Source organism: Xiphophorus hellerii, chromosome 17 (genome assembly GCF_003331165.1).
Source record: "Xiphophorus hellerii strain 12219 chromosome 17, Xiphophorus_hellerii-4.1, whole genome shotgun sequence".
NCBI classification, from domain to species: Eukaryota; Metazoa; Chordata; class Actinopteri; order Cyprinodontiformes; family Poeciliidae; genus Xiphophorus; species Xiphophorus hellerii.
The window spans coordinates 7,224,080-7,248,873 of NC_045688.1; the positions used below are offsets into that span (position 1 = coordinate 7,224,080).

Sequence of the window (24,794 nt, forward strand, 5' to 3'; positions counted from 1 at the left end):
ATTTAATTTAATTTAATTTAATTTAATTTAATGCTACAGAGTAACAGACTGTGTTGTTACTCTGTAGTGGCAACTTCTCCCCACTAGAGGCCAACATAGAACCTTTGCCGGAGAAGCAGCACCTCGGTTCCAGCGTCACCGCCGCCGAAGAAGAGTGAGATGCGTCGGTTGTCATGTGCAGTCGGTCGGGTGGTCAGCTGACGCAGCCTTCTCGCTTGTGATGTTTACTTTCTTTTGTCGGTCGCTTTAACAGGCGGTTGTTTTGACTTTTTTTTGAATGAATGCAGCGCTATGCTCGACCCAGGAGAGTCATGGTCGTCGTGAACTCGGTGCTGAAGCTGCTGCAGAGGCAGACCTACACCTGTCTGTCCCACCGATACGGTCTCTACCTCTGCTTCGGGGGTCTCGTCCTCATGATCGTTTCCGCCTTTCAGTTTGGAGAGGTGAGTCTACTCTGGTTTCGCTTGTCAAGCTTGTAATGGCTTTTTGTTTATCGTTCTTTTGTAGCCCAAGCCTCAAACCGGCCCCTCTGGCTGCTGACTAAAGACTCATTCAAACCAAATCCCAGTCAAAAAGCTGCCAACTTAAGCAAATATGCTCCTTGAGGAGCAGACACGTGTTGTCCATCGGTATTCAGGACTTATTTTCAGTCTTTTGAGTGTACCAAAACATTCGTCCACCTAAATAACCTTGTAAAACATTCAATCCATTGGAAAAGTATTTATACTCTTTGAACTTGTTCACTTTTTGTCTTGTTAATTTAATGTGACTGTCCAACACAAAGTAGTGTGTAACTGTGATGTGAACAGAAACGGGTACAGTTTGCACACTTTACTCTGATAGTCTCAAGTATGGTAGCGGCAGCATTATGCCGTGGAGCTGATTTTGAAGATTTTTGCAATTTAACTTACCATATCATTGTTGGGCTTGAATATATGCAAAGCAGTGTCGTAGTAGTCTTGGTTTTGTGTCATATTTGGGATGGAGAAATGTGTTAATTGCATTTTCTCCCCATTCAGGTGGTGATGGAGTGGAGTCGCGACCAGTACCATGTGCTTTTTGACTCCTATAGAGACAATGTGGGTGGGAAATCATTCCAGAGCAGGTAAGATTTTTTTACATCTATAACAATAAATCATCTGGTTCCATCTCACCCTAATGTCTTTCTCTGCCACACAGAAAAATGTATATTACTGGTTTTACAAGTTCTTAACTGAAATGTATAAATATATATAATAAAAATAAGTCCAAAAGAAAGAAAAAGAATGCAAGACTGAATTGCTTATGTCCAGAATCCTGAACTGTGGCATTATTTCATAACACGATGGAGATACTGGATGATAAGAGTGATAGAAAAGTCGCTAGTTTGAAGAGTTAATAAGATAAAAAAAAAAAATCCTATAATATCTGCCCCTTTTCTCCCAAGAATACAGTAAAACAATATTGATTTACACACAAAAAACAACTTTGTATTAGAGAGTTGTACAGTTTTGTGTAGAACATAGTGTTAGTGAATGGAAGCAGCTGAAAGTCTTTTCTAACTAGTCTCAATGTGGGGTTTTTTTGAGGATTTTGTTGATTTAAAGTGGTATAGATTATTGATTTAATGTTTTATTTAGGTTTCTGGTCAACATTTTGTACTGACAGAGGATAAATAAAAAGTAAAAGCTAAACAAAGCTACATATTTCTTACCTGAGCAACTAAGATCCAAGAGTTAACATTGATTTTGAGATAATTGTTTCATACAAATTATAGCTTTTCTGCCTCTAAAATGACATAATTGTTTTATATTGTAAATTTTAAATTATTTGGTTTGTCTTGTTGAAAAACAGTTGAACTTTGCTTTGCCTTGAGAGGAAATCAGGAAAAACAGGATAGGGCGAGGCAATGTCTGAACAAACACTACTCTAGATTCCAGGCTTGACAGAAATCCGCTTTAGGGAGATAAACTGGACCACATCCTTGCATCACTGATATGATGTTTTATTTAACTTTCAGGCTCTGTCTGCCCATGCCTATTGATGTTGTGTACACATGGGTGAACGGTACAGATGTGGCTCTGCTGAAGGAACTGAAGGCGGTCAAAGAGCAGCTGGAGGAGGAACAAAAAGCTCTGAGGTAGCAGACGCTTCTCCGCAACTGGTGGAGACCAACCAGCCTGTTTGCTCAAACTGATGTTGAAAATGAAAACTTTCACTTTTTTCCCTCCTAATCAGTTCAAACGCTTCCACAGTGAAAAAGATATTTGATTAGTTCTCAGGCATTTCTTGTACTCTTGATTGTTTTAGGCTGTAGATATTTTATATATTCTTTGAAAGCACAAATTAAATGTTGTGCAAATTTTTTTTTGTAGATTATTGTGATTTTAAAATTTTTTTTATTTGCACACAGGGAACAACTGGGGAAAAATGCGAGTGACACCACAGAAGTGCCAAAAGATAGGTGAGTTCATCTTGGTCTTTTTCACATTTGATCATGTTTCAATCACAAGAATGTACAAATCTGGTGTTTTACTAAAAACAACGCATTAGTAGTAAAGAAAATTATTGGTCTTTAAGTTCACAAATGTTAAATATGTTCAATTTAATTATATTTTTCAGGTATTTTATGTTAATGTTGGTTTATGCAAATGCTTTTCAGCATAAAAGAGGAAAAAATGCTTTTTATTTTTGTAAAGATTCCTTTATAACAACATATTTATATGTCTGAACTAAAAGATGTCTGATCTTCACATTTAAAATTAAATTCTAATTAAATCTAAATTAAAGTCCAGTGCAACCTTGGGCATTCACAATTCACTCAGTTGAAGTAGAACTGTGTGTTATTTATGCATTAATAAAAATACTTTATTAATACCTGAAGAACTTAAATGTTTTTTTAAAGAGTATTATTCTCTATTATCTGTATTATTTTGTAGAATGAGATGAGTCTTTCCTATAAATTAATAAATTTAGATACCATAGTTTGAAGAAAGTTACTTTTAAAAGCCTGTTTAGATAATAAAAACAGATTTTTACATAATAACTTAAGAGGAAAAACTCCTAGAATAACCATTTATTGTAGCATCCATTGTCAAAACATTTCCTTTTTTATTCTGTAAGAACTGTTCACAATCTTTCTGCTCTTAATGAGCTTGAACTGTTTTTAAAGAAGAACAGGCAAAGATTTCAGTTTTCTATGTGACCCTTAACCCCAAAGAACCTGAAGTACATGCAACGCTTTTCCAGATTTTTACTTCTACAACAATTTGGAAATCATAAATTATTTTCCTTCCACTTCACCATTTTGCAGAGATTTTTGTTGGTCTGTCATTTAAAATCACAGTTAAACAAACTGAGGATCATAACAAAATGTATGCATTATTTTTGTTGTGTTGTGGTTTGCACTTTCATGAAGTTTTCTGTCATTTTTGTCTGAATGTGAAGATTTATGTTAAGCAGTTGCTGCAGTTTGTCACATTTATCCAGTTGGGCTCAAACTGTTTTAACCAAAATAACGATGATGACTTTGAGGTCGGGTTTTCAGAGTTGCAGTTTCTCAGAGTAAAGCAGCAGCTTTCCTATAACAGGAAGCCAGGGTCGGTTAAACCACAAGAAAATAAAATTCAGATGTCTGAACTGATTAGATTCCTCAAAGATAAGCTGTGGTTGTCGTTTACTTATACAATGAAACAAACCTTCTAAAAAAATATTGCACATGTTTTGAGAGACATCTCATATTATCCCAGGTGATAAATAATCTTGGACTGATTTGTTGCAAAGTTTGGACTTTGGCTTGTGTGGTTCCTGTTTCATTTGAACTCTTTGTCTTCTTCCTTGTCTGCTTTGTCAAAGTTTAACCACAAACACCAGAGCTGCTTCATGCAACCTTTCATGTCGGCTGAACGTGTGAACTTCACTCTCTTCACACATAGAACGGCGCAAGCACAACACAAAGGAGGAGGGTCTCTCCCTGTATGTGCAGATGTGTTTTATTTACTCCCTTTTTCATGTTTTGTCAGTGATAAGCCTGAATGCCTGCTGTCCCACTGCATCGTGGCGCCCATGCTGGCGCTGGATCCCGCCCTGCCGGCCAACGTCACCCTCAAAGAGCTGCCTGCGGTCTCTGCCTCCTTCTCTGCTGCCAAAGAGCTGCTGCTCATGAAGAAACCTTTCCACCTGCCTGTCAGCGTCTCCGTTGTCGTCTTTCATTTGCAGGCTGATGGTAAAAAAAAAAAATTGGGAGCTGAAAAGGCTAAAATTTAGCAGGAAATGTTAGGGATGCAAACAATGAATCAACTCATAACTAATTTTTGATTAATAATTTATTAGATTAAAATTAGTTACATTCAATCAAACAATACCGTAGTGTCCGTTAGACCTTCTTGTAGTGTTGTAGTTTGGCCGCCATCCAGCAGAGGGCGCCGAATGACAGCATTAAAGATGGCGGATGGCGCACTCTTGAATGGGAAAGAGAAACGGTTCAGACAGGTTCAGAGGTCCGGTGTGGGATGTAAAATGTTCTGTTGTGAAATATAAACACTCTTGATAATAGAGAAAAGTCAGGTTTTTAAGAAAATGACCGTTTATTACTGGATTGTTAGTCGATTAATTAATTGATAACTTGCATTCCTATCTATGACGCAACACTTTTCAGACCTATTGTGTAGTCTGAGAAGTGGCGCTGACATGGACTCAAATTTGAGTCAAAACACTGTTGCTTTTGTGTCCTTTTGTCTTTTTCAGCTGATAAAGCCTATACAGATCTTTCCAGGGAAGTCCACACATTTGCTGTTTCCAGATGCTATCTTGTGAGTTTCTTGACCTGTTAAAATTCTTTAAATTTAACTTTACTTCCTGTCCTTTTTTTTTCGTGTGGTGCGAAAGAAGTGTTTCCCCTCTTTTTATATACAGCTATAAAACAACCTTATTCTAGTGCAAAAGCTTTTGTGTGTGTTTCCTTTAAGCACTTTTTTTTTGTAATTTCAATTATGGAATAGAAACACAGCTAATGATACAACAGAAAAGAAGAGGCTCAGTCAAAGTACAGACCTTGACCTGATTAAAATGTGGTGGCCCTTCAACAGAGCGCTGCAGAACCAAATGGGGCACAATTTGAGAATTATATCTGCTAAAAGCAAACAAAAAACAAATCTCTAACGTTTTTATTCTGTTTGTCCTTCAGACGACGGATAAAGAGGCTCCGGGTCTCATCCACATGCAGTCTCTGGCCTACCTGAGCGGCTTCCCGGCATCGATCAAAGATACGGAACAGTTGCGAGTCAAACTGCCGGCGGCCATAACCGGCAAGATCAAACAGGTAGGAGAGGCCCGGAAATGGACGGAGATCTCTGGTGAAGAATTCAGTTCTGACATGCTGGATGTGTTGCCAGTTGGGGGGAATTACATTAAGCAAAACTAGAACATTTCTATTCCCAAAATCTGTCAAAATAATAAAATAAAATTTTGGGAAGTAGCTGGAGACGTTGTAATACTTATTTAGCCCAGCAGGGAGCAATGTTGCACTTCTGATTAAAGTGCAGAAAGAGTTTTGACTTATAAACTGCATTTATTATGCGATCTAGAGAATGAAAAACATATTTACTTACACATAAAACACTGAAAAAAGTACTTTTTTATGCACATAAATTCTACTAAAGCAAATTTCTAACAGTAACATGTTGTATACTACAAACTTTAACTGTTTATGCCTCTTAAATAGCATCAGCACTCGCTTGATGAGGCTTTAAACACAGCTAAAAATATTTTCTCTATTTTTAACAATTACTTTGATGTGAGGATGAAAGCTCTTTGTTTGGCTCGCCGTCTCGCAGTTTGAGTATTTTGGGACGCAGGAGAGCCACTAACGAGTGTGGAGTGATACGGAATAATCAAAGAAAACAAGCGCTGAGCGATCCTGCCGCTGCAGCCTGGAACAGGGCGGCTCTGATGGTGTTCTCACATGGCTGATGAGTTTTAATAACATCTTTCATAACTGGCTTAGTTTATGATGAGAATACAAATAAATGTTGTACAACAGGCTTAGCGATTTCGTGTACAACTGGCGTTACCTAGTTGTTATTTTGGTTCATTAAGGATTGGTTGAACAAACGTATGTTGTGTTTAGTTTAATTTAATTGATTAATTTATCCAAAATAGTCAGGTTTAGTTTAATTGAACACTTAACATAGTAGTAGTTTTATATAAAATGTACATTTTACTTTAATAAAAGCAAACATTTTCTTTTAATTATGTCAGTATACACCTAAAGTTTGGTTGGTTTTGTGTAGTAAAGTAAATTCTTACATCTGGGAGGTTGAAAAGGAAATGATTTATTCGATGGTGACACAAACTGGAAGTAAATTGTCCAGCTTATTTTTTATATTTTTTCCACATCGTTTAATTTTATATGTGTATTTATAGCTCCATTTATTTTCCTTGGCTCTGATTGGCTGTAACCCCAGGAGCATAGAGAAGTAAGATGTAGATGTTGGCTTCTGCGGTAATGCTAAGACAGCACTACTATTAATGCATATTAAAGTATTTTTGGTGTTTGAATTATTAAAATAGGCAGTTTTAAGTGTTTTTATTGGGAGTTTTAAGATTTTAGCTATTCTTCTTTGAATGTATTTTTATATATCCTCAGTAAAGAATACAATAAAGTTAGATTAGATTAGACTTACCGTAATTATTTATGTTTAAAATCTTACATTTTGGTCTCTGACCAGCAAACAGCTGGAGAATCAGCCGATAAGCAGCTGTTTGGGTGGCGGATGCACCATTTAACCCACATATTATCATCCCCAAACCAGTTGTCCCAACGTTCCATGAACTGGGCTCCAAGCTTCAGGTCATGTGATTATATCCGGCGATATTCCGGCTGCAACTGTATCTGTGTGTGCGTGGAGGGCTAACATTAGAACAACTGTTTGTTGTGGCACCATGCCTGTCTGCCTGCTGGAAAGTCACCAGTATTTTTCTGCGCCTGGAGAACCCGCTCTGTCGCCCCATTCCTTGCCTTTTCTGGGTCCTCATTTGATGATTTATCGCGGCGTGCGAAGTCCAGGCCAGACGATGGACGCTCTACTCTGTGTTGGCTGGTCGTTCCCGTCTGGCGCGGCCTCCCTCTCCACAAGCCTCCACAAAATGCACGGTTTGGATTTCAGGGTGTTTCCTGGTGTCGCTGGGCCGCTTCTTTGAAACAGGGATGATCTGCATAGTGCGGCCAGTGCGTTTCAGCGCTGAGAACAGCTCTGTATTTATAACCGGTATTAGGCTGAGTGATGCGCTGATGAAAGTTGGACTACAAGCCCGATCACCCGCCTGATGAGTCCTGCCCCCGTGTTTGTGTACGAGTCTGATGAGCTGACATGTTTATCTCACTGGGTATTTTAAATCCCAGCTCCTGTGGTTGCAAAACAAATTGAAATCATAACCTCTTGTGGGATATGCTACTATTTATATATATTTGGAAAGAATACGTTTTCTTCTGTCAGTTCTTCTAAACCAAGGGTGTCAAACTAATTTTCGTTTTGGGCCCAAACAAGATCATGAAGAATTTTAAAGGGCTGGTTGTGCCAGGATGTATTTATAAAACCTGTTCACAAACTGTTGAAACATCTTTTCAGTCCCTCTGGGATTTCATGATACTTTTTCTGATTTTTTTTGCAATAAAAATCTACGCTTTTGTGGTACTAATTTGGAAATATTTGCAATATTTGCCCTTATTTATGACGGTAAATGCGACTTTTTATATAGATCATGGGCTGTTATCTGACATCAATTAAGGTTGAGACAGCTGTTTAGTATAAGTAAAAAGGTTTTGGCAGTTTTTGTGTGAAATCAGCTATAAACTATTATGTGTTAAGTTGTGATTTGTTGATTTTGTGTGAATTTTCACAATAATTCTGAAGGAACTGGATTGACTGATATGATTTGGCAGTAAACAGATTAAAACTGCATTGATTTGATTAATAAAATAATATTAAAGCACATTTAATCTAGAATCTAGAGGACCACATGAAAAGCCTTAAGTTTGACTCATGTTCTACACAAGCCAAACTTTTCCAGACCTTTTCTGATTACACTATCTTGAATCTAAACAATTATCATCCTGCTGAGACTGGCAGCTGTTTTAAATATTTTCGAATCTATAATCGTTCTCTTTGTAAGATATTTGACTAGAAACGGTTCAGAAATGTTTTGGATTTTTCCCATTAATGGGGAGCAACAGTAGCTTCTCTGATCTTTCCACTTTAGTGTTGTGTTGACACACGTTTGTATTCTCCAGAGTCAGTCACACTTGTAACTGGGTGATATGGTTTAAAATATTTCTGAGTTTAATTACTTTGTTCTTGCCTTTTTTTCTAAAATAGAAACTGCAAATGACAAAAAATATTTTCAAAAGGTGACTTTTAATTAAATAATCCCTTCTACGAGTTGTACATTGCAATTTTACCAGAAGATTGTCTTTAAATGAAAAGAAAAAAGTTGATTTAATTAGAAAAAGCTTCATAGAGTTATCTGGATGTGACAAAAAGTATTAACCCCACATTTCTGTTTTTAAAAATCATTTTTTATTCATCTGCTAATTTTTTATTCATCTGCTAATATCCTAATTTTAAATGTCATGTTTTTATTAGCTGTATGTGGAAAATCATCACAATTGACTGAAATGAATATTTCCAAACTATTGTTTTGTATTTAATTTATATAATGCGTTCAATTTTGTGATAAAGTTTCTGAAATGAAAGATGTTTCAATGACATTTTAATTCATAGATTTATCAAATTTGTTTCCATCTGGGGTGAATTTTGAAGACTTAGTTTTAGGGTATCAATCAAAGGAAGTTAAAATATGTATTAACTGGGGGTTTTGTGTTGCTGGAGAGCTGCAAATTCTGCACAACTTCTAAAATTGGACAGAAATAAAACAGTTTTGTTTCATCTCATTCTTTTTTTTTATTAATCTCTAGATAATCTCGTCAAAAGTGACTGCATTAAATCACTGCTTGCAGGATTTTAATAGTTTATCTTGGAGGGATTATCAGTATTTGTCAGATTTGACTGAATTTGCAGATAAAACAATTTTATTTTCTGACGCTTCCTGTCCTCGTTTCCTGCTCTGTTCAGTAACTTGCATCTCTCCACCCCTGCAGAAGATGCAGATACTTGCAGACTAAATAAATAACAGGTTTTTTTTTTCTTTTATGGTATTTTTTTAATCATGCAGCCACAATGGCAGCAGTCTGTAACTCCAGTTCTTGTTATACATTTCACAGCCGTGACAGCGTGCGTCAACTCAACACTTATTCATAGACGCGTGCCTCTCTTCGCACACCTCGGCTCAGTTTGCTTTATGTTAGAGCATTGACGGGACTATAAAGAGTCTCGTGACCCACTGCTTGTTGTTACCACGGCCACTAAATCCTTCTCACCTCAACAAGAGCTCAGAAAAAGCGACAAGTCGAGGCAAACCATGAGCGCGTGTTAAAATCGGAAACGAGTATTTAAAGATTAAAATGAAATTAAAGGCTGCTCTTTTTTTTTATCCTGAAAAGCACATCTATCCAGTTAGCTTTTGGTCTGTCATCTTTGTTTGATGCGCTGCTGTAATGATCTTTTTCTGGTTATATTTCTGTTTACTACAGTTTGAGCTGTATTCAGAGGCCAGCATCGCCCTGCTTCAGCTGAAAACCCAGCAGGATTTTACCGATCTGAGTCAGCAGGCCAAAAAGAACCTGACTCTGGATGGGAAAGAGTTGAGCATCAGCCCTGCCTACTTGTTCTGGGATCTCACAGCTATCTCCCAGGTACGCCTGGATCTGGAGATCAGTTACCTGTGAGATCCGTAGAGCTTTTTATCAATCATAAATACACTTGCCTCTCAGTCTAAGCAGGATGAAGACATATCTGCGAGCCGATTCGAAGACAACGAGGAGCTGCGCTATTCGCTGCGCTCTGTGGAGAAGCACGCCCCCTGGGTGCGGCACATCTTCATCGTAACCAATGGTCAGATTCCCTCCTGGCTCAACCTGGATAACCCCAGAGTTACCGTGGTGACGCATCAGGCAAGCCTCCACCCCTCCTACACCAAACTGCTCCTACTTTCACACAGAGGGGGTTCTTTTAAATGAAATGATGCTAGGTTATGATTGAATGTGTGTGGATATCGTCTAGGGAAGCAAACGCTTATGATTAACTCTCGATTGATGGGTTATAATTAAGATAAAAATTAGTTCTACTGGAACTAGGAACTAATTTTAGTGTTGTAGTTTGACTGCCATCCACCAGAGGGCGCCGCTCATCTTTAAGCAAGCAGAGCCGTTGATGCAGTAACAAAGATGGCGACCTAACCACAACGGAAAAGAGAAACGGAGTCCGGTGTGGGATTCAAAATGCACTTTTTGCGGTTCTGTTTAGAAATATAAACATTCAACAAGTAAAATTTCACATTAATATCGGTCATTCAGCCGAACTGCATGACGAAGCTGCGTCAACTTAATTAAAAATTACGGATTTACCAAAGGTGAGAATAACATGTCAGAGGGGATAACGGAGAAAAATTGTAACATGATAAAAACAAACATGATTATTTTGAGGCCTGTTGCGAGTGAATATATTTAATCTAGTAAAGTTTAAACATCCCTTCAAGAGTAACAACGTCTGTATGAATACATCTTTCTTCATGGGGAATTAAATGTTTCACATATTTACTCTTTTTCATCTTTTGTTTTTCTCTTTAACAACTTTAGAGGTCTGTGTTTTATTATGTTGCATAAACAAGTCTAAGTTTATTATAAGTATTTAAGGTAGATGATCTCACAAAATGTTACATTTTAATTAAGTTTTTTCAATTCAGCTTATTGTGAAAAATGTAACCCTTCAAGTTATAGAAAGACTGCCAACCCTCTATATGAGAAACCTCGTATAACTTGCATCCTTATGATTCTTTATTTCAGGACATTTTCCTGAACTGCTCCCACCTTCCAACTTTCAGCTCTCCTGCCATCGAGACGCACATCCACCGTATCCCGGGACTCTCCCAGAAGTTTATTTACCTCAATGACGATGTGATGTTTGGCAAAGACGTTTGGCCGGACGACTTCTACAGCCACTCCAAAGGACAGAAGGTGTTTAGAGTAACAGGAAAAACACAGAAATGTTTGGTTTAATGCCATAAATCTCAACTTCACTTCTTCAATCAGGTGTACCTCACTTGGCCGGTTCCTAACTGTGCTGAGGGCTGCCCAGGATCCTGGATTAAAGACGGATACTGTGATAAGGCTTGCAACAACTCGGCCTGCGACTGGGATGGAGGAGACTGTCTCGGTGAGGACGCTCTCTCTGTTATTTATGTGTTATTAAGCTAGTTTGATGTTGAATTGTTGAATGTTGAATTGTCCCCGACAGGCTCAGCAGGAAACAATCGCTTTCCTGCAGGGGCCGGTGGCGTTGGGCCCGGAGGAGCCGGTGGACCGGTTTGGCAGATTGCCGGTTTTGGAGGAATTGGAGGGACGTCGTACTGCAATCAAGGCTGCGCCAACTCGTGGCTGGCAGACAAGTTCTGCGATCAGGCCTGCAACGTTCTCTCCTGTGGGTTTGATGTGGGCGACTGCGGCCAAGGTATGTTTACAATCGATTAAAAAAATTCATCAGATTATCATCCACTAGTGCTGTGATTAATCACTATGCTTAACTTTGTACAGTTTAAATGTAAATATGCACAACAATGTTTCAAAATCTCAATTTTCCAAGGTTGAAAAGTCATTTTGTTTAAAACATTAGTTTAGAAATGCTAACTCTAAACTGTTCTTCGTTATAAGGGTAATTCATCGTTTCAGTGTAGTATCCGTGGTTTTATGCAGGCTTCCATCAGGAGGGCCAAAACACGAATAACAAAACTATGTATTTAACCAAACAAAACACATGGATCTGTTTAGCATGTGAAAACTATTCATTAGTCTTTCTAGTCACACGATTAGTCTGTTTAGCTTAGCGTAGCTTAACAGTATACTACATTTTTGGCTCTGTTATGCTTTCTCTATTCAACTTATCAACTTAAAGTAAAATTTATTGAACCGTTATAGACTACAAATTGCAAACAATTGTTTAATTAACCAATTTTTTCCTTTATGAAGAGTTGTTCTTGTTCAGTAGTCTGAGGCTGCTTTTTCTTCTTATTATTATTATTAAACATCATATTAAACATCATAGTCTGGTTTTATGGAACACCTAGAGATAATGATGGAAAACCCCGACCATCCAATTTTGTATTAATGCGTTACAACCACATTTAATTTCTCTTTGGGATCAGTAAAGTATTTTTGAATTGAATATACATCAACTTGTTTTATTTTTGTGATTACTTCTCCCTTTAAGCAAAAAAACAAAACAAAACGATGTCGGTCTTTTCAGAGCACTTTGGCGAGCTGCACCGTGTGACTCTGCTCAGAAACCAGAGCCTCTACACTCTCCCTCTGGGCGAGACTAGGCCGTATTTCAGCTTCGAGAAGCTGGCTCGCCGGGTCTCCGAGGCCCACGTCAAGGACAACCCCGTGGTCCGACACACGTCCGTCGCCAACAAGTGGAAAAGCATTCACCTACTGCTCTATCCAGGGCAAAACGCCACCCAGATCCAGTACAACGTCACCTTTCAGATAGAAGGTGACACTCTGTTCACCATGATCTTCAGTGTCGCAGTCGACACGCGGGAGGTTCCTCAGACTAACGCCACTGGGGTCGGGAGCAAAGAGGCAGGAGAGGAGTCTAAGCTCACCCCAACGACTGAGCCAGTTTTCCCGTTCTTGGATATTCCCGAGGGAAAACGAGGGCCGAAGATCCAGAAGAACCATCCTGCTGAATCGCAGGTTCTCATACAGGTTCCTTTGGTAAATGTCTCGGTTTTACCACTTGTTGTAAGGAACGAGCTGGAAAAGTTGGAGGAGAAACTTTTAATTGGTGACATTACGGTAAAGGGATACAACCTCACCAAGGCTGAGCTTCTAAAGCCGTATCGTAGTCTGGCTGACACCAGCATACAGCCAGGCAGAGACCAGGATAAGGCCTACAAAGACCTGGAGGAAGACAATCAGATGAAGAATAATCAAAACTCCGATCAGAAAATGCCAGAGGAGTCTAAACCTACCCCTCCTCTCATACCTGTCCGCATTGATAGTAAAATAAAAAGTCTTTTAAATCCTGAGCGTTTTCCTCTGAATCCTGTAATTGAGAGGCCCAAGATGTCGAAACTTCACAGCAACATTTCCCAAAAGAGTGAGGAGATTCGAGGGGAGCCGCCTGCAGTCGGGAGGAAGCTGCAGCACTTTGTCTCCTCAGATCGAGGCTTTCTGCCGTGGGAGAGGAGGAAATACTTCCAGGCCTTGCTTGAGGTAAGCAAACCCCAAATTAGGGATGCAAGTTATTGATTCATTAGTAAATCTATAGTTAATTGATCTTTGGCAATTTTCTTAAAAATTTGAATTTTTTTTTGTATTAAGAGGGCTGACAGTCTTTCCATAACATTTTTCATAATATGCTGAATTTAAAGATAAAATAAAATTTTGTGTTAAATACTGGCTTAATAAATGTGATTTCTTGTGTTACTAAATGCAGACATATTTACAAAAAAAAATATAAACAGGAATTTCTAAGGTTCCTGAGTAGAAAAATAAAAGATGAGAAGAGTAAAATAAGTGAAACATTAAATTCACCATTAATAGAGATATTCAAACAGAATTATTGTCTGTGGTTGATCTTGAATAAATGTAAAAACTTTGCTCCATGAAGCGCATTAACTCACATATTGGGGCCATTGTAGAGCAAAAATTGAGTACATTTCTGCAAAAAAAACCCCCCAAAAAACTCGGGAAATTTGTAGAAAAACTAGAAAATTTCAAAGTTTGAGAATGTGATAATTTGCTAAAAAAAAATCAAGAAACTGCGAGTAATCCAAGAAATCTTCTAGAAAAAAACTAGGAAATTTCTGAGTCTGACCTTTGAGGTTAATCTCAACATTTTTCAATGTTTTGGCAGAAATTTATTTCTTTTTTTTTAAATCTACAATGGTCCTAATATGCCTTTGGACACAACAGAACAATATAAAGTGTCCTTTACATCCCACAACGGACGTTGTTTGAACCATTTCTCTTTCCCATTCTGGTGTGGGTCTGCCATGTTTGTTTCTCTTACAACTGACCTCATCACCAGCGCCCTCTGGTGGATGGTGGCCAAACTACATAAAAAAGGTCTAAATGAGCATCTTTGATTAATTGATTGGAACAAATTTTAATACAATAAGCTATTACTCAACAACTAGTTGTAATTGTTTACATCCCTGTCCAAAACATTTTTAGGATTTTACTTTGAAGGAAACAATTTAATTCCAACATATGTCGACTTTCCCAGGAGGAGGAGCGTCTTCAGAGCGAGTTATCCTACAGGACGGACAGTGGAGGGACCGGGCGAAAGCTGCAGGACACCTTTGCCGACTCGCTGCGCTACGTCAACAGGTTGCTCAACGGCCAGTTTGGCTTCACATCGCGCAAAGTCCCCGCTCACATGCCGCACATGATCGACCGTCTCGTCATGCAGGAGCTCCAGGACACGTAAGGGACAATTTATTGCTTCATTTTTAGCTAACTGTATGGTTGTGACTGTGTGTCATAGCAATAACAGCCCCACAAACACAAATACCGCTCTTGAAAAACAATCCTATTTGTTTCTTTAGAACATCAGTCATCTAATGAAATGTGATTTTTTTATAATTACACTACAAATTGTAACTGCATTTAATCATATTTTTAAATTTACTGATACTTATTGATTCTTTCATTGAACAGTGACAAAAATAGTCAAACAAAAAATCCTGACAATAAGGACAATTAAAAAAAAACATTAATTGGAATTTATTATGACAACAATAAATCAAAATTCTTACCATGGTAAGAAACTTATCATGATAAACAATAAGTGGTACCATTTTTGTCCATCCGTAGTTAAAATAATGGCATTGCAGTTTTTAGCAATAGTGTCACTTTTCCTGTAACGGTTTGTTTCTGAAAGGACGACTTCTTTAATCGAGCTGAACTGCTTTCTTCAGATTTCCCGAAGAGTTCGACAAAACCTCGGCGCACCGCGTTCGGCACTCTGAGGACATGCAGTTCGCCTTTTCCTACTTTTACTTCCTGATGAGCGCCCAGCAGCAGCTGAACGTCTCAGATGTGTTTGACGAAGTCGACACCGACCACTCCGGTGTTCTGTCGGACAGAGAGATCCGAACTCTCGCCACCAGGATCCACGAGCTTCCCCTCAGCCTCCAGGTCAGTCTGAGGATCTGATGTTTGTTTTCCTGGAGAAGCCATGTCGAGTTTTGACATTTTTACTCTAAATGTTGAATGTAGGATCTGACGGGTTTAGAGCAGATGCTGATAAACTGCTCTAAAACCCTCCCAACTAACCTGACCCATCTGCACCTGGTGAGCCCCACGCAGGAAGCCTATTATGATCCCAACATGGTGAGCAATTAATGAATTTGACATTTTTGTTTACATTTTATTGCAATACCTAATTATTTTATTATTTCCAGCCTCCCGTCACTAAAGGCCTGGTCCTTCACTGCAAACCCATCACAGAGAAGATTCATAAAGCTTTCAAAGATCAGAACAAATACAAGTGAGGTCAAAGATACTATATTCATCACTTCTTTAAATGTTTATTTCTTTAAATGCTGAGATGGAACAGCTTCTTTCACAGGTTTGAGACAATGGGAGAGGAAGAGATCGCTTTCAAGATGGTGCGGACCAACGTGTCCCATGTGGTCGGCCAGTTGGACGACATCAGGAAGAATCCCAGGTGAGAAGGATTTTCCACAATTAATTTTATGTATGTTTAATGCAACATCAACAGGATGTCCGCACATCCTTAAAGTGTCTAAAATTAAAGCCTTAAAAAGTCTTAAATTCATCATAAAATATCTAAATTGTCCTTAAAAATATTATTTACAGGCAGGACTGTTTAATGCTGTGTGTTTTATGTAGATTTTTTCTCTTATGGGACTTTTCTGTCTAGCAAAAGTTTAAGTCATACGCAGACATCTTCATTGCGTTCTGAGTCGAGGCGCGTGAGGCTACCGCTAACTAGCTGCTAGCTCCGAGATATATTAGCTCGCTAGTTAGCTAGCTAGCTTTTTTTGCTTCCATCAGGGGTAAGTACAAATTTGTCGGCTGAACATAGTTGGCTGAACTATGCAGTGTGAGAAGAACAAATCTGCTGCCAAGAGCCAGAAGCAGATCCTAGAAATCTCACAGTTGTGGTACAAGTGTTAAATTTCATTCATACTGGTCTTAAAAAGGTCTAAATAAGTCTTAATTTTGAGTTGGTGAAACCTGCAGAAACTCAGGTTTAGTATAAGTAGGAAGGACGCAGGAGGAAAATCTGATTTGATTTTCAAAATATTTTACAAATATAAATGTAGGCCATCCATATTTAGTGTAATCTGAGTAAAAATACAGCTGTTTTGCTTGTAGCTGAAATGTAGTACGACTTTTGTAACTTGTTGCATTGGATCAACAAGGTTCTCAAATGCTTATATTAAGCAGCAAATGTTTTTTTGTTTTTTTTTACAATTTCTCGACCTGCTACACAAAAAAAGCTAAATTCCTGTATATGTGCTTCACATGCTAAAAAAAATTTAAAATCCTCTTCAGTAAGTTTTAATTATACAATAAAAATGCTACAAATTGACATTTTCATCTCATATATACTGTTCCTTCAAAATTATCATAAATTATCTGTGTTAGTCAGACTGACATGAAATTCCCATCTTATAAGAAGTTTGTGACTACTTATCTGAATATGGAAAAACTTCTGGAGAAAAGTGATAAAAAGAAAATTATTTATGAAAAAATACTTTTTCCAGACATTTCTCCTTATTTAATTTGCCAAATTATTCCTTGATTGCAAAATTTTGCCCACCAGTATTTTATTTTGAAGTTACTAAATCAATAAATGTCCTTATATGACCTATTTGGGTTGAACTGTAGCCTTAGTTTAATAATGAAAAGTTTTAAAATAGCTATTTATGGGACTCTTAACAAATAAAATGAGCTTTAAAGAATCTGTATTTAGTCAAGGAAAGTCCATATCTTATTTGGGACTTGTAGGTTAAATCATTGTTGAGAATTTTCATATACTCAGATGCTCAGAATATGTTGCAAAAAATGCAAGAAACAAATCTAAAGATTTGAGTTTAGAAAAGTCTGGAACGTGTGGCAAGCCGGATAATATGGCCTCCATTTGTCACCAACAGGAAGTTCATCTGTCTGAATGATAACATCGACCACAGCCACAAGGACGCTCCCACTGTGAAAGCCGTGCTCAGAGATTTCTATGAGTCCATGTTCCCACTGCCGTCCCAGTTCGAGCTTCCCAGAGAATACCGCAACAGGTTCCTTCATATGGAAGAGCTCCAGGACTGGTAGGTTATCAAACTGGGATCAAGTGGAAAGTGTTTGCACAAAACAAATGGGCAGTTAATAGTTGTCAAGAAAACTGGCATAGGGTGTGAGATCCTTCCGGGTGCATGCAGAAAAGGTGCATAGAGGCCTGAGAGAAAATAAGTAATCTTGTAGTTTGATTAAAAGCTAATTAAATTGAATATGAATGAATAGTAAAATGAATACAAGTAATCACATAATAACCTTCTGAAAAGCATTTTCTGAAATGTGATCAGTAAAGATTTCTGTAATGATTTAACTAGGGAAAGACATGGTTGATGAATTATAATAAGTGAGAAATGTGATTGATTATTAACTGAGGATCAAACTTGTGATAATGTGAAGTTGTAATCATTTGAAATTAATTCAAATAGGTTTAACAACAGATTGAATGTGTTTAATGAGTTGTAATAAATAATAGTGAGTTATAGAGAAAGAGAGGAATACAGCACAGTCCTGCAACAGGAAATGTCGCAAACAGTTCTGAACAGATGGCCAGAGCGCACAGGAGGGATGGTGAGGTGGGTTTGGCTGAAGCAACGGGCAATGAGGAAGTACAGGACTTTCCACTACGGTCAGCAAGAACAGGTTGAGAAATGTGGGGATTTTTTTCATAATCAACAGCAGATGTGAAGCAAGTCACGTAGACCAAACCTCCCCCATACACACATATGGTGGAGAGATGCATAAAAAGGGGCTGAAAAGAGGAACCAGCCGTTCCCAGTCCGGCGGCGCAGAAGGAGAAACAACTTGCAGAAGCAGACTCATCTACGGACCGCACTTCAGAACCACGGGGAAGCTCGGACTTCACACCGCCAAGGAAGGACTGGGTCCCATCGCCCCTTCTCTGGTTCTTTATTCGACCGTTGGTCTCGTCTCAACCCAGCCACTTCAAACTCAGCAACAAGACTTGGAGGAAGGACAAAGGTCCCTCAGGGATGAGGAACTGGGTTTTGCAAAGGATTCAGACCCGTTCTGCTTTGTTTCTTTTCTAAGGAGAGTTTTTCCACACAAGGTAAAGACCTCAACCAAGGATGCTAGAAATTCCTGTTGCCAAAAGATCCACCATCATCTGGGTATGAGTTGAATCTGCTCATTGAAATTCCATTTCAGAACTTGCGACTTAACTCTTAGGGAAAGGAGACAGGGTAGTATGATTGTACATGTAAATTTTATTACACTGTTTTTGATCTATATACGATTGATTATTGATTTGTATGTCGCATATCCCTGCTTAAGCTTGCTTAATAAATTTATACTATAAAATTCTAATGAGGTTGGTGGACATTGGAATTAATAGAGTCATTTAATCTTTGTCCAGTTCTTTTAATCAAGGTAAAACTAATGTACATGATTCCAGTAAATAGGAGGCTTCATAATTTCCTTTGGTGAGAGTAAATAATGACCCTGGGACTTACATCTAAGTCACTAAACATAATCTAGCCGGTTCCAAGTGCAAGTTATGATTTAGAAAGTGGGCTACCGTTAACAGAAGTGGTTATTGGAATTATGCAGCTGCGAGGGCTACTCAGCTGATTGTTTCTTAACTGTAAAGGGTCATAACTTCTGGATTGGAGGTAGTTAGAGCTAGACGAATCACTTTCGCCACCAGTTTAAATAGATTATCTCTTATAGAGTACTTTTAGGGTAATACCCAGGACTCAGAGATTTTCCGGACCTGTTAGACGGAGAACTGGTCAGTAGGCAGCCCTGTGAAGTAGTGAGGAGTGGGCGGGGCTGACTATTGCAGGATAACCTTCATAGTTTATCAGACTTTTTTATCTAAAAAATATGTTCTCTTGCTTTCTTTTCAATAAAAATGAAATTTCTGCAGCTAGTTGCACAAAAAACGTAACTTTTCCCTTTAAGTTTATTTATTGCCCTGGAAAAAATGTGCAATTGACACTGGAAAAATGGTCATGTAAAAATGTGCAATTGATCAATGTAAAAATGTGTAATAAAAATTTTCTGGATTTGATTGTATAAATTTGCTGTCCTTTCTGATCTAAAAAGTGCTCTGTGTGAAGGCTTTTAGATCAGAAAATGTGCTTAAAAATTGCACATTTTTAGGCACCGGAAAAATGTACAATTGTCTCTGGAAAATTAGCTAATTAAAAATGTGTAGTAGGCACTTTAAATTTTGCATTGTGGAAACGGTCACTGGTAAAATGTGCATTCAGTATTGGAAAAATGTTCAATTACCAAAGTAGATGTAAGTAATCCGAGTGCATTTGTTGGACTTGTGGTTGCTAAGTGATGTATCTTGTGGCTTTCATCTCTAAAAGAGTTGATTTATGAATCATTAGAGTCCTTACTGTATATGAGCTGAATATTGAGTGAAGAATTTACAGCTGTCATCACTTTGACCAATGTTGCCGTGTTGGACGCGTGGGAATCTCTTGCTGAGGCTTTAAGGCTTCTTGTCAGGGATCCCTGTTCTTGTTGGCAGAGCCTGCAGCTCTGAATAGAGACTTTATTTAGACCGAGCAGCATTAGATGGGTAGCTGAAGCAACCGGCACAAATATCGGCTTTTAAATATGTGTTGGGAAAAAAATCACTCAAATGTATCCATTTGTTGCTGCAGCTGCTTAATTTCCACTGCAGAACTTAGCAGAAGTTAAAGTTAGAATTGAGGACTCTGGAAACATTTAGCTTGTAAATCATAACTTCTTGGTTCCATTTGTTATAAGTATGATGCAACACAGAGGCCTGTTTCTCTTAGTCAACTTACAAAAGGGGAAAGACAATAGAACATAGTGTTCAAGTCAGGTAGATGTCTTGTTTTTCTTTCAAACTTTTTCTTTTTATCTTTCAAACTTTTTCATTCTGTCTTTCAAACTTTCACACTTTCTTTTTTTCAAACTACACTGCTCAAAAAAATAAAGGGAACACTTAAACAGGTGTTTAACACTTAAAGTGTTCCCTTTATTTTTTTGAGCAGTATATTTCTTTCTTTCAAAATTTCTCTCAAACTTTCTTCCAGGCTTCCTTTCTTTCAAATTTCCTTTTTTTCCCCAAACTTCCTTTTTTTCTTTCAGACTTCCATTATTTCAAACTTTCTTTCTTTCAATCTTCCTTTCTGTCTCTCAAACTTTTTTTGTCTTTCAAACTTTCTTTCAGATTTTACCATTTTATATTCCAGAATAAATGTCTGGGGCTAAGAACTTTGGAAAGTTGAGTCTGAATGTTTTCTGACAAGAAGCCTTCCTGGTGGATCTGATATAAAACATCACATCTGACTCCTACTGTCCAGTATGGTAGAGGATCCGGGCTGCTGTGGGTCTGCTTCTCTTCCTAAGACCCTTTGAACCTTTTTGGAGTTACAGATACATTTTCTCTGTCTCTGTTTATTCAGTGAGGGGTTTTTGTTTAATGCAGGAACAAATAAAAAGCTCTAACGACTTAAACATGTTGTTTTCCAGGCGGGTTTACCGGGACAAGCTGAAGTTCTGGACCCACTGCGTCCTCGTGACTCTTGTCGTCTTCACCATTATGTCCTTCTTCGCCGAGCAGGTTAGTGCCCACCTTGGGCCGCCTCACATTTAAATAGAAACAGATGACATTTGCTCCCACACGTCCTTATTTCCATGATTCATGCCTGTGTTATGATTCAGGGCTTCAATAGAAATTTCAACTCTGAGCTCATATGTCAAGTTGGAATGATCATCTGGGCCAGAACCCGACTTAACAGAAATGAAAGACCCCCAGACATCCTGTATGAAAGGCGAGACCCGGCCGCCTTTGTAGATCTGGATCAGACTGCTCTGTGATTTATTTTAGGCTGCTTTGTTGCCAAGATGGTTGAATCTGTCGGTTAAACTCGACGATAAAGCCGTTTCCTCGTCACGCGTTTCAAATTTAGGGAAGGAAACCTGATTAAGGAAATTTAGATAAACCATTTTCTACCCATGTATCACCTCTGTCCTGATCTGAAGGTTTTTAGTTTCTTCTCAGCTAACACAAGGAAAGGTTACCAATTGACCTTAGGATAATCTCTCCTATCACTTCACTGGGACCAGAGCTCCCACTGAGGAATGTGGCAATTATTTTGGCAGCAGGTGATTTTCTTGAGATAGACTTAACAAGAGAGATCAAAAGAGTCGTAATTTCACTCTGCTTCCCTGGACCTAACAAGGTTTTTACAGAGTTTGTGGAAAAGTTTGCAAGTTGGTTTGGTTATTTTTCAGATTTGTAAAAATATTCAAACGTCCTAACTTTATCCTCCGTCCCGTCATCTAAATGTCCTTCTTTCCTTCCTGCCTGCTGTCCCACTTCTTCACTTTCCTTGTCACTAACTGCTTTTTTGTTGACTGTAAAATTGTACGGTCTTTATGGAAACACGGCAGTTAAAAAAAACAAAACATTTTGTAGCTGTACCACATTAATATGTTTTGCACTTTTTTCACATCACGTGTCGTGATCATCAACCGGATGTTACTGCTGGCAGAAACCACGAAGAAAACAGGAAGTGGTTGGAGGACGATGGCGTGGCATGTTTTTAATGCCTTATCTTGTGAACAAACTTATTCACGTGTGATTTTAATTGTGATTCTTATTTAATGGAAACACAACAATTGCAAAATTTTGTTTTTTCAATATTTGCGGAATAGTGACAAATTTTGTGCACATTTGTAATGAAAACACGGCTAATTTGTACTGTGGTTGTGTCCGTTTTTCCTTACTCGTTTGCTCCTCCCTCTTTTCCCTTTTGTTCTTCATTGTCTCCTTCTGTTTTTCCTTTTCTTTCCAATTCTAGTATTACCTTACACCCTCTATTTCTTGTGTCCTATCTTCTTTTCTTCTATCCTTCCCTCCTCCTTTCCATGTGTCCATTACTTTTTTTGTTTCTTGGGTCCTGCGTTCCTTCCTTCCTTCCTTCCTGTTCGTTGCTTTTTCAGATTACATATTTAATGCCCACCTGCTGTAGAAACACACTGCCTATAAAAAGTACTCAGCCCCTTGAATGTTTTACCTTTTTATTGCTTTTACAAATCAGTAATGATGAACATCATTTTGATTTTTTTTTTTTTTTTACATAGAAAATGCAAGAAAAAAAACCTTTAATGTCAACATGGAAACTGATTTCAACCATATAATGACAATAAAATATAAGTATTTAACATAATAAAGTTCACATTTGAACAAAAAGTCTTAAATGTTCTGTGTGAAATATACTTCAGTCTTTTTAATAGTTTTAAAAAATCTTGAGATTTCTTTTAAACAGTTTGATTCGTATTTAAAAGATGCATGAAGTTTGACCAAACTAATGATAATTAAAGAAAAAAGTGACGTTAGCCATTTTTATGAAGTAGTTACAATAATCGAAGAAACTTGCTCTCTGAGAGATACAGCTTTTCTCTTTTTCTTCTACCAGAACTGCAGAAAACAAGCGATGTCCACACATTAATTATTCTGCTTTTTGTAATTGTGCAAAGTTTACATTTTTTCACCCTTCTTCCTTTCTCCCGCAGCTCATTCTGCTGAAGCGGAAACTGTTCCCCAGACGCAGACTTACTAGAGACAGCAATCCAGAACGAGTGTAAAAGAGGAAGATTGTCTCGTCCTCTCTGAAAGTCGTCGTTCTGTCCTCCTTCGTAGAGAGACCAGGAAGGAATCTGGGTGGACGCAACAATCTGGACTGCTGAGAGCAGCATTTTGAGGATAAATGTGGGAAGATACTGCAGCCAGACTAAAACAAGAAGTTGAATTTTCTTCCACTGGGGGCATTGAAGAGAGACACACAGCACTCCTGCATCAGATTCTCAGACAAATGTACTGTCAAATTATGAAACTTTCTCCAGCAAGTTGTATTATAGGAAGCTCAGATTGCAGCAGGTTGTATTATAGGAAGCTCAAATTGCACCTGTATTTTATAATGGTACAAACTTCTAGAAAGTTTTTTTTTTAAGTTAAATATGTTTTTGTGTTTAAAAGACAACTAAAAATGTCGCCTTTGCTGCTGAAGTATCTTGGGAGCCAAAAAGAAAGTGTTGCATTTACAACCTTGTATTTTTGTTTGTTTTAAAGATGTAAAGATTCGGGTAAATGTGTTTAAGTTGTGGCCGTTTCAACCTTTGCTGTCTTGGAAAACATGAAGTGCCTTCGTTTATTAATGTTGAATTTGAAAATTTTCTTTTGTCACCCACACCTGACCTGGTTTACAGAAACAATGAGTCAGACGCTAATTGCTATCATTACTGTATGCGATTGTTTTTTTGATGTGTGGTATTTCCGCGGCTTTCGCGGCTCCCGTAGGTGTGTCCCTGTGGGACTCGGCAGACTCACTGCTGTCTGACATTCAGACCACATCAGCATTCTTTTCACTTATTGTGACAATGACTGATGCATTGGTAATGTCTTATAAATCGCTCATCATTATTTCAAACCTCTGATTGTCCGTTTTAACAATTTTTCTGGATTATATTGACAGAAATGTGAGCGACTAACTCAGCACATATAACCTTCACAGGTTCGTGAAGGTTTCCTCAAATTGACCTAGATTCTTCGGGTAGAATTTCAGCCGGGCCAATCAGCGCACAGAAGAAGTTCTAAACGATGACGTCATCGATTGCGTTCTGCCTGTAGCAATGGCGGCGGTACGAAGTCTCTCAGTTCGTGTTGAATTAACGTCAACAGCCATCTTGTTCGGCGCGGCACTTCTCCCTACTTGTTTACATCGCAGGAGATTTTTGGTAAGCTTCATAGCGCCGAAATGGCGCATTACAGAATGGGCAAACGTTAGCGGGTGGGTAAAATTTTAAACTAAATAGCCGAGAGTCCAGACTTCTATAAGAAGCAAAACATATAACACTCGACTCTGGAATGATCTATTTAGTAAATATTTGTCTTTTTTTTAGTATCTAAATAATCCAATTTTAACGTCGTAAGTGTACAGGACATTTTTTTTTTTATAAGTACTGGCGTCTCATTAACGTCTCAAATTGCTCGGCATCAGTATGAAGAATGTTTTGTATTATGTGAGAGACGATTCGGTGCCACCCAGTGTTCCGAGATGCTAAAGAACCTGTCTGGGAATAGGACGGTTCCTCACTTTCAATCAGTGGTTTGTGACATTTAAATAAATTTTTATTGGGTCAGTCATCGTGATTTTTCTTTTGGGGCAGTTTTTTAAATTTGATTTTGAAGAAACAAAATGCCTATCTAATAGTGTATGTTTCTAGATGTATTTTGAATAAGAATTTTGCATTAATAAGCTTTTTTATGACAAATATATCCTCACAGGGTCAAAGTTACTTCCACACTAATACTAGTAATGTTTGGTTAAATTATCATTACGCTAATTGCATAGAAAACACTTTT

The 24,794-nt window shown here is 38.1% G+C and overlaps 1 protein-coding gene across 1 annotated transcript; it reads left to right on the forward strand.

Annotated features, from left to right (window-relative positions):
* The first annotated feature begins 147 nt into the window (after positions 1-147).
* gnptab (N-acetylglucosamine-1-phosphate transferase subunits alpha and beta) lies at positions 148-24,703 on the forward strand. Its single transcript, XM_032588966.1, has 21 exons — positions 148-443; positions 1,020-1,105; positions 2,000-2,119; positions 2,393-2,443; positions 4,002-4,204; positions 4,726-4,790; positions 5,165-5,299; positions 9,629-9,790; positions 9,869-10,048; positions 10,940-11,110; positions 11,186-11,309; positions 11,391-11,603; positions 12,396-13,369; positions 14,385-14,584; positions 15,079-15,298; positions 15,380-15,493; positions 15,565-15,650; positions 15,732-15,830; positions 17,287-17,454; positions 20,897-20,987; positions 22,946-24,703. Exons 1-21 carry the CDS (start codon positions 282-284, stop codon positions 23,015-23,017), a joined length of 3,696 nt encoding a protein of 1,231 aa, XP_032444857.1. The 5' UTR covers positions 148-281; the 3' UTR covers positions 23,018-24,703.
* The last annotated feature ends 91 nt before the right edge of the window (positions 24,704-24,794 follow it).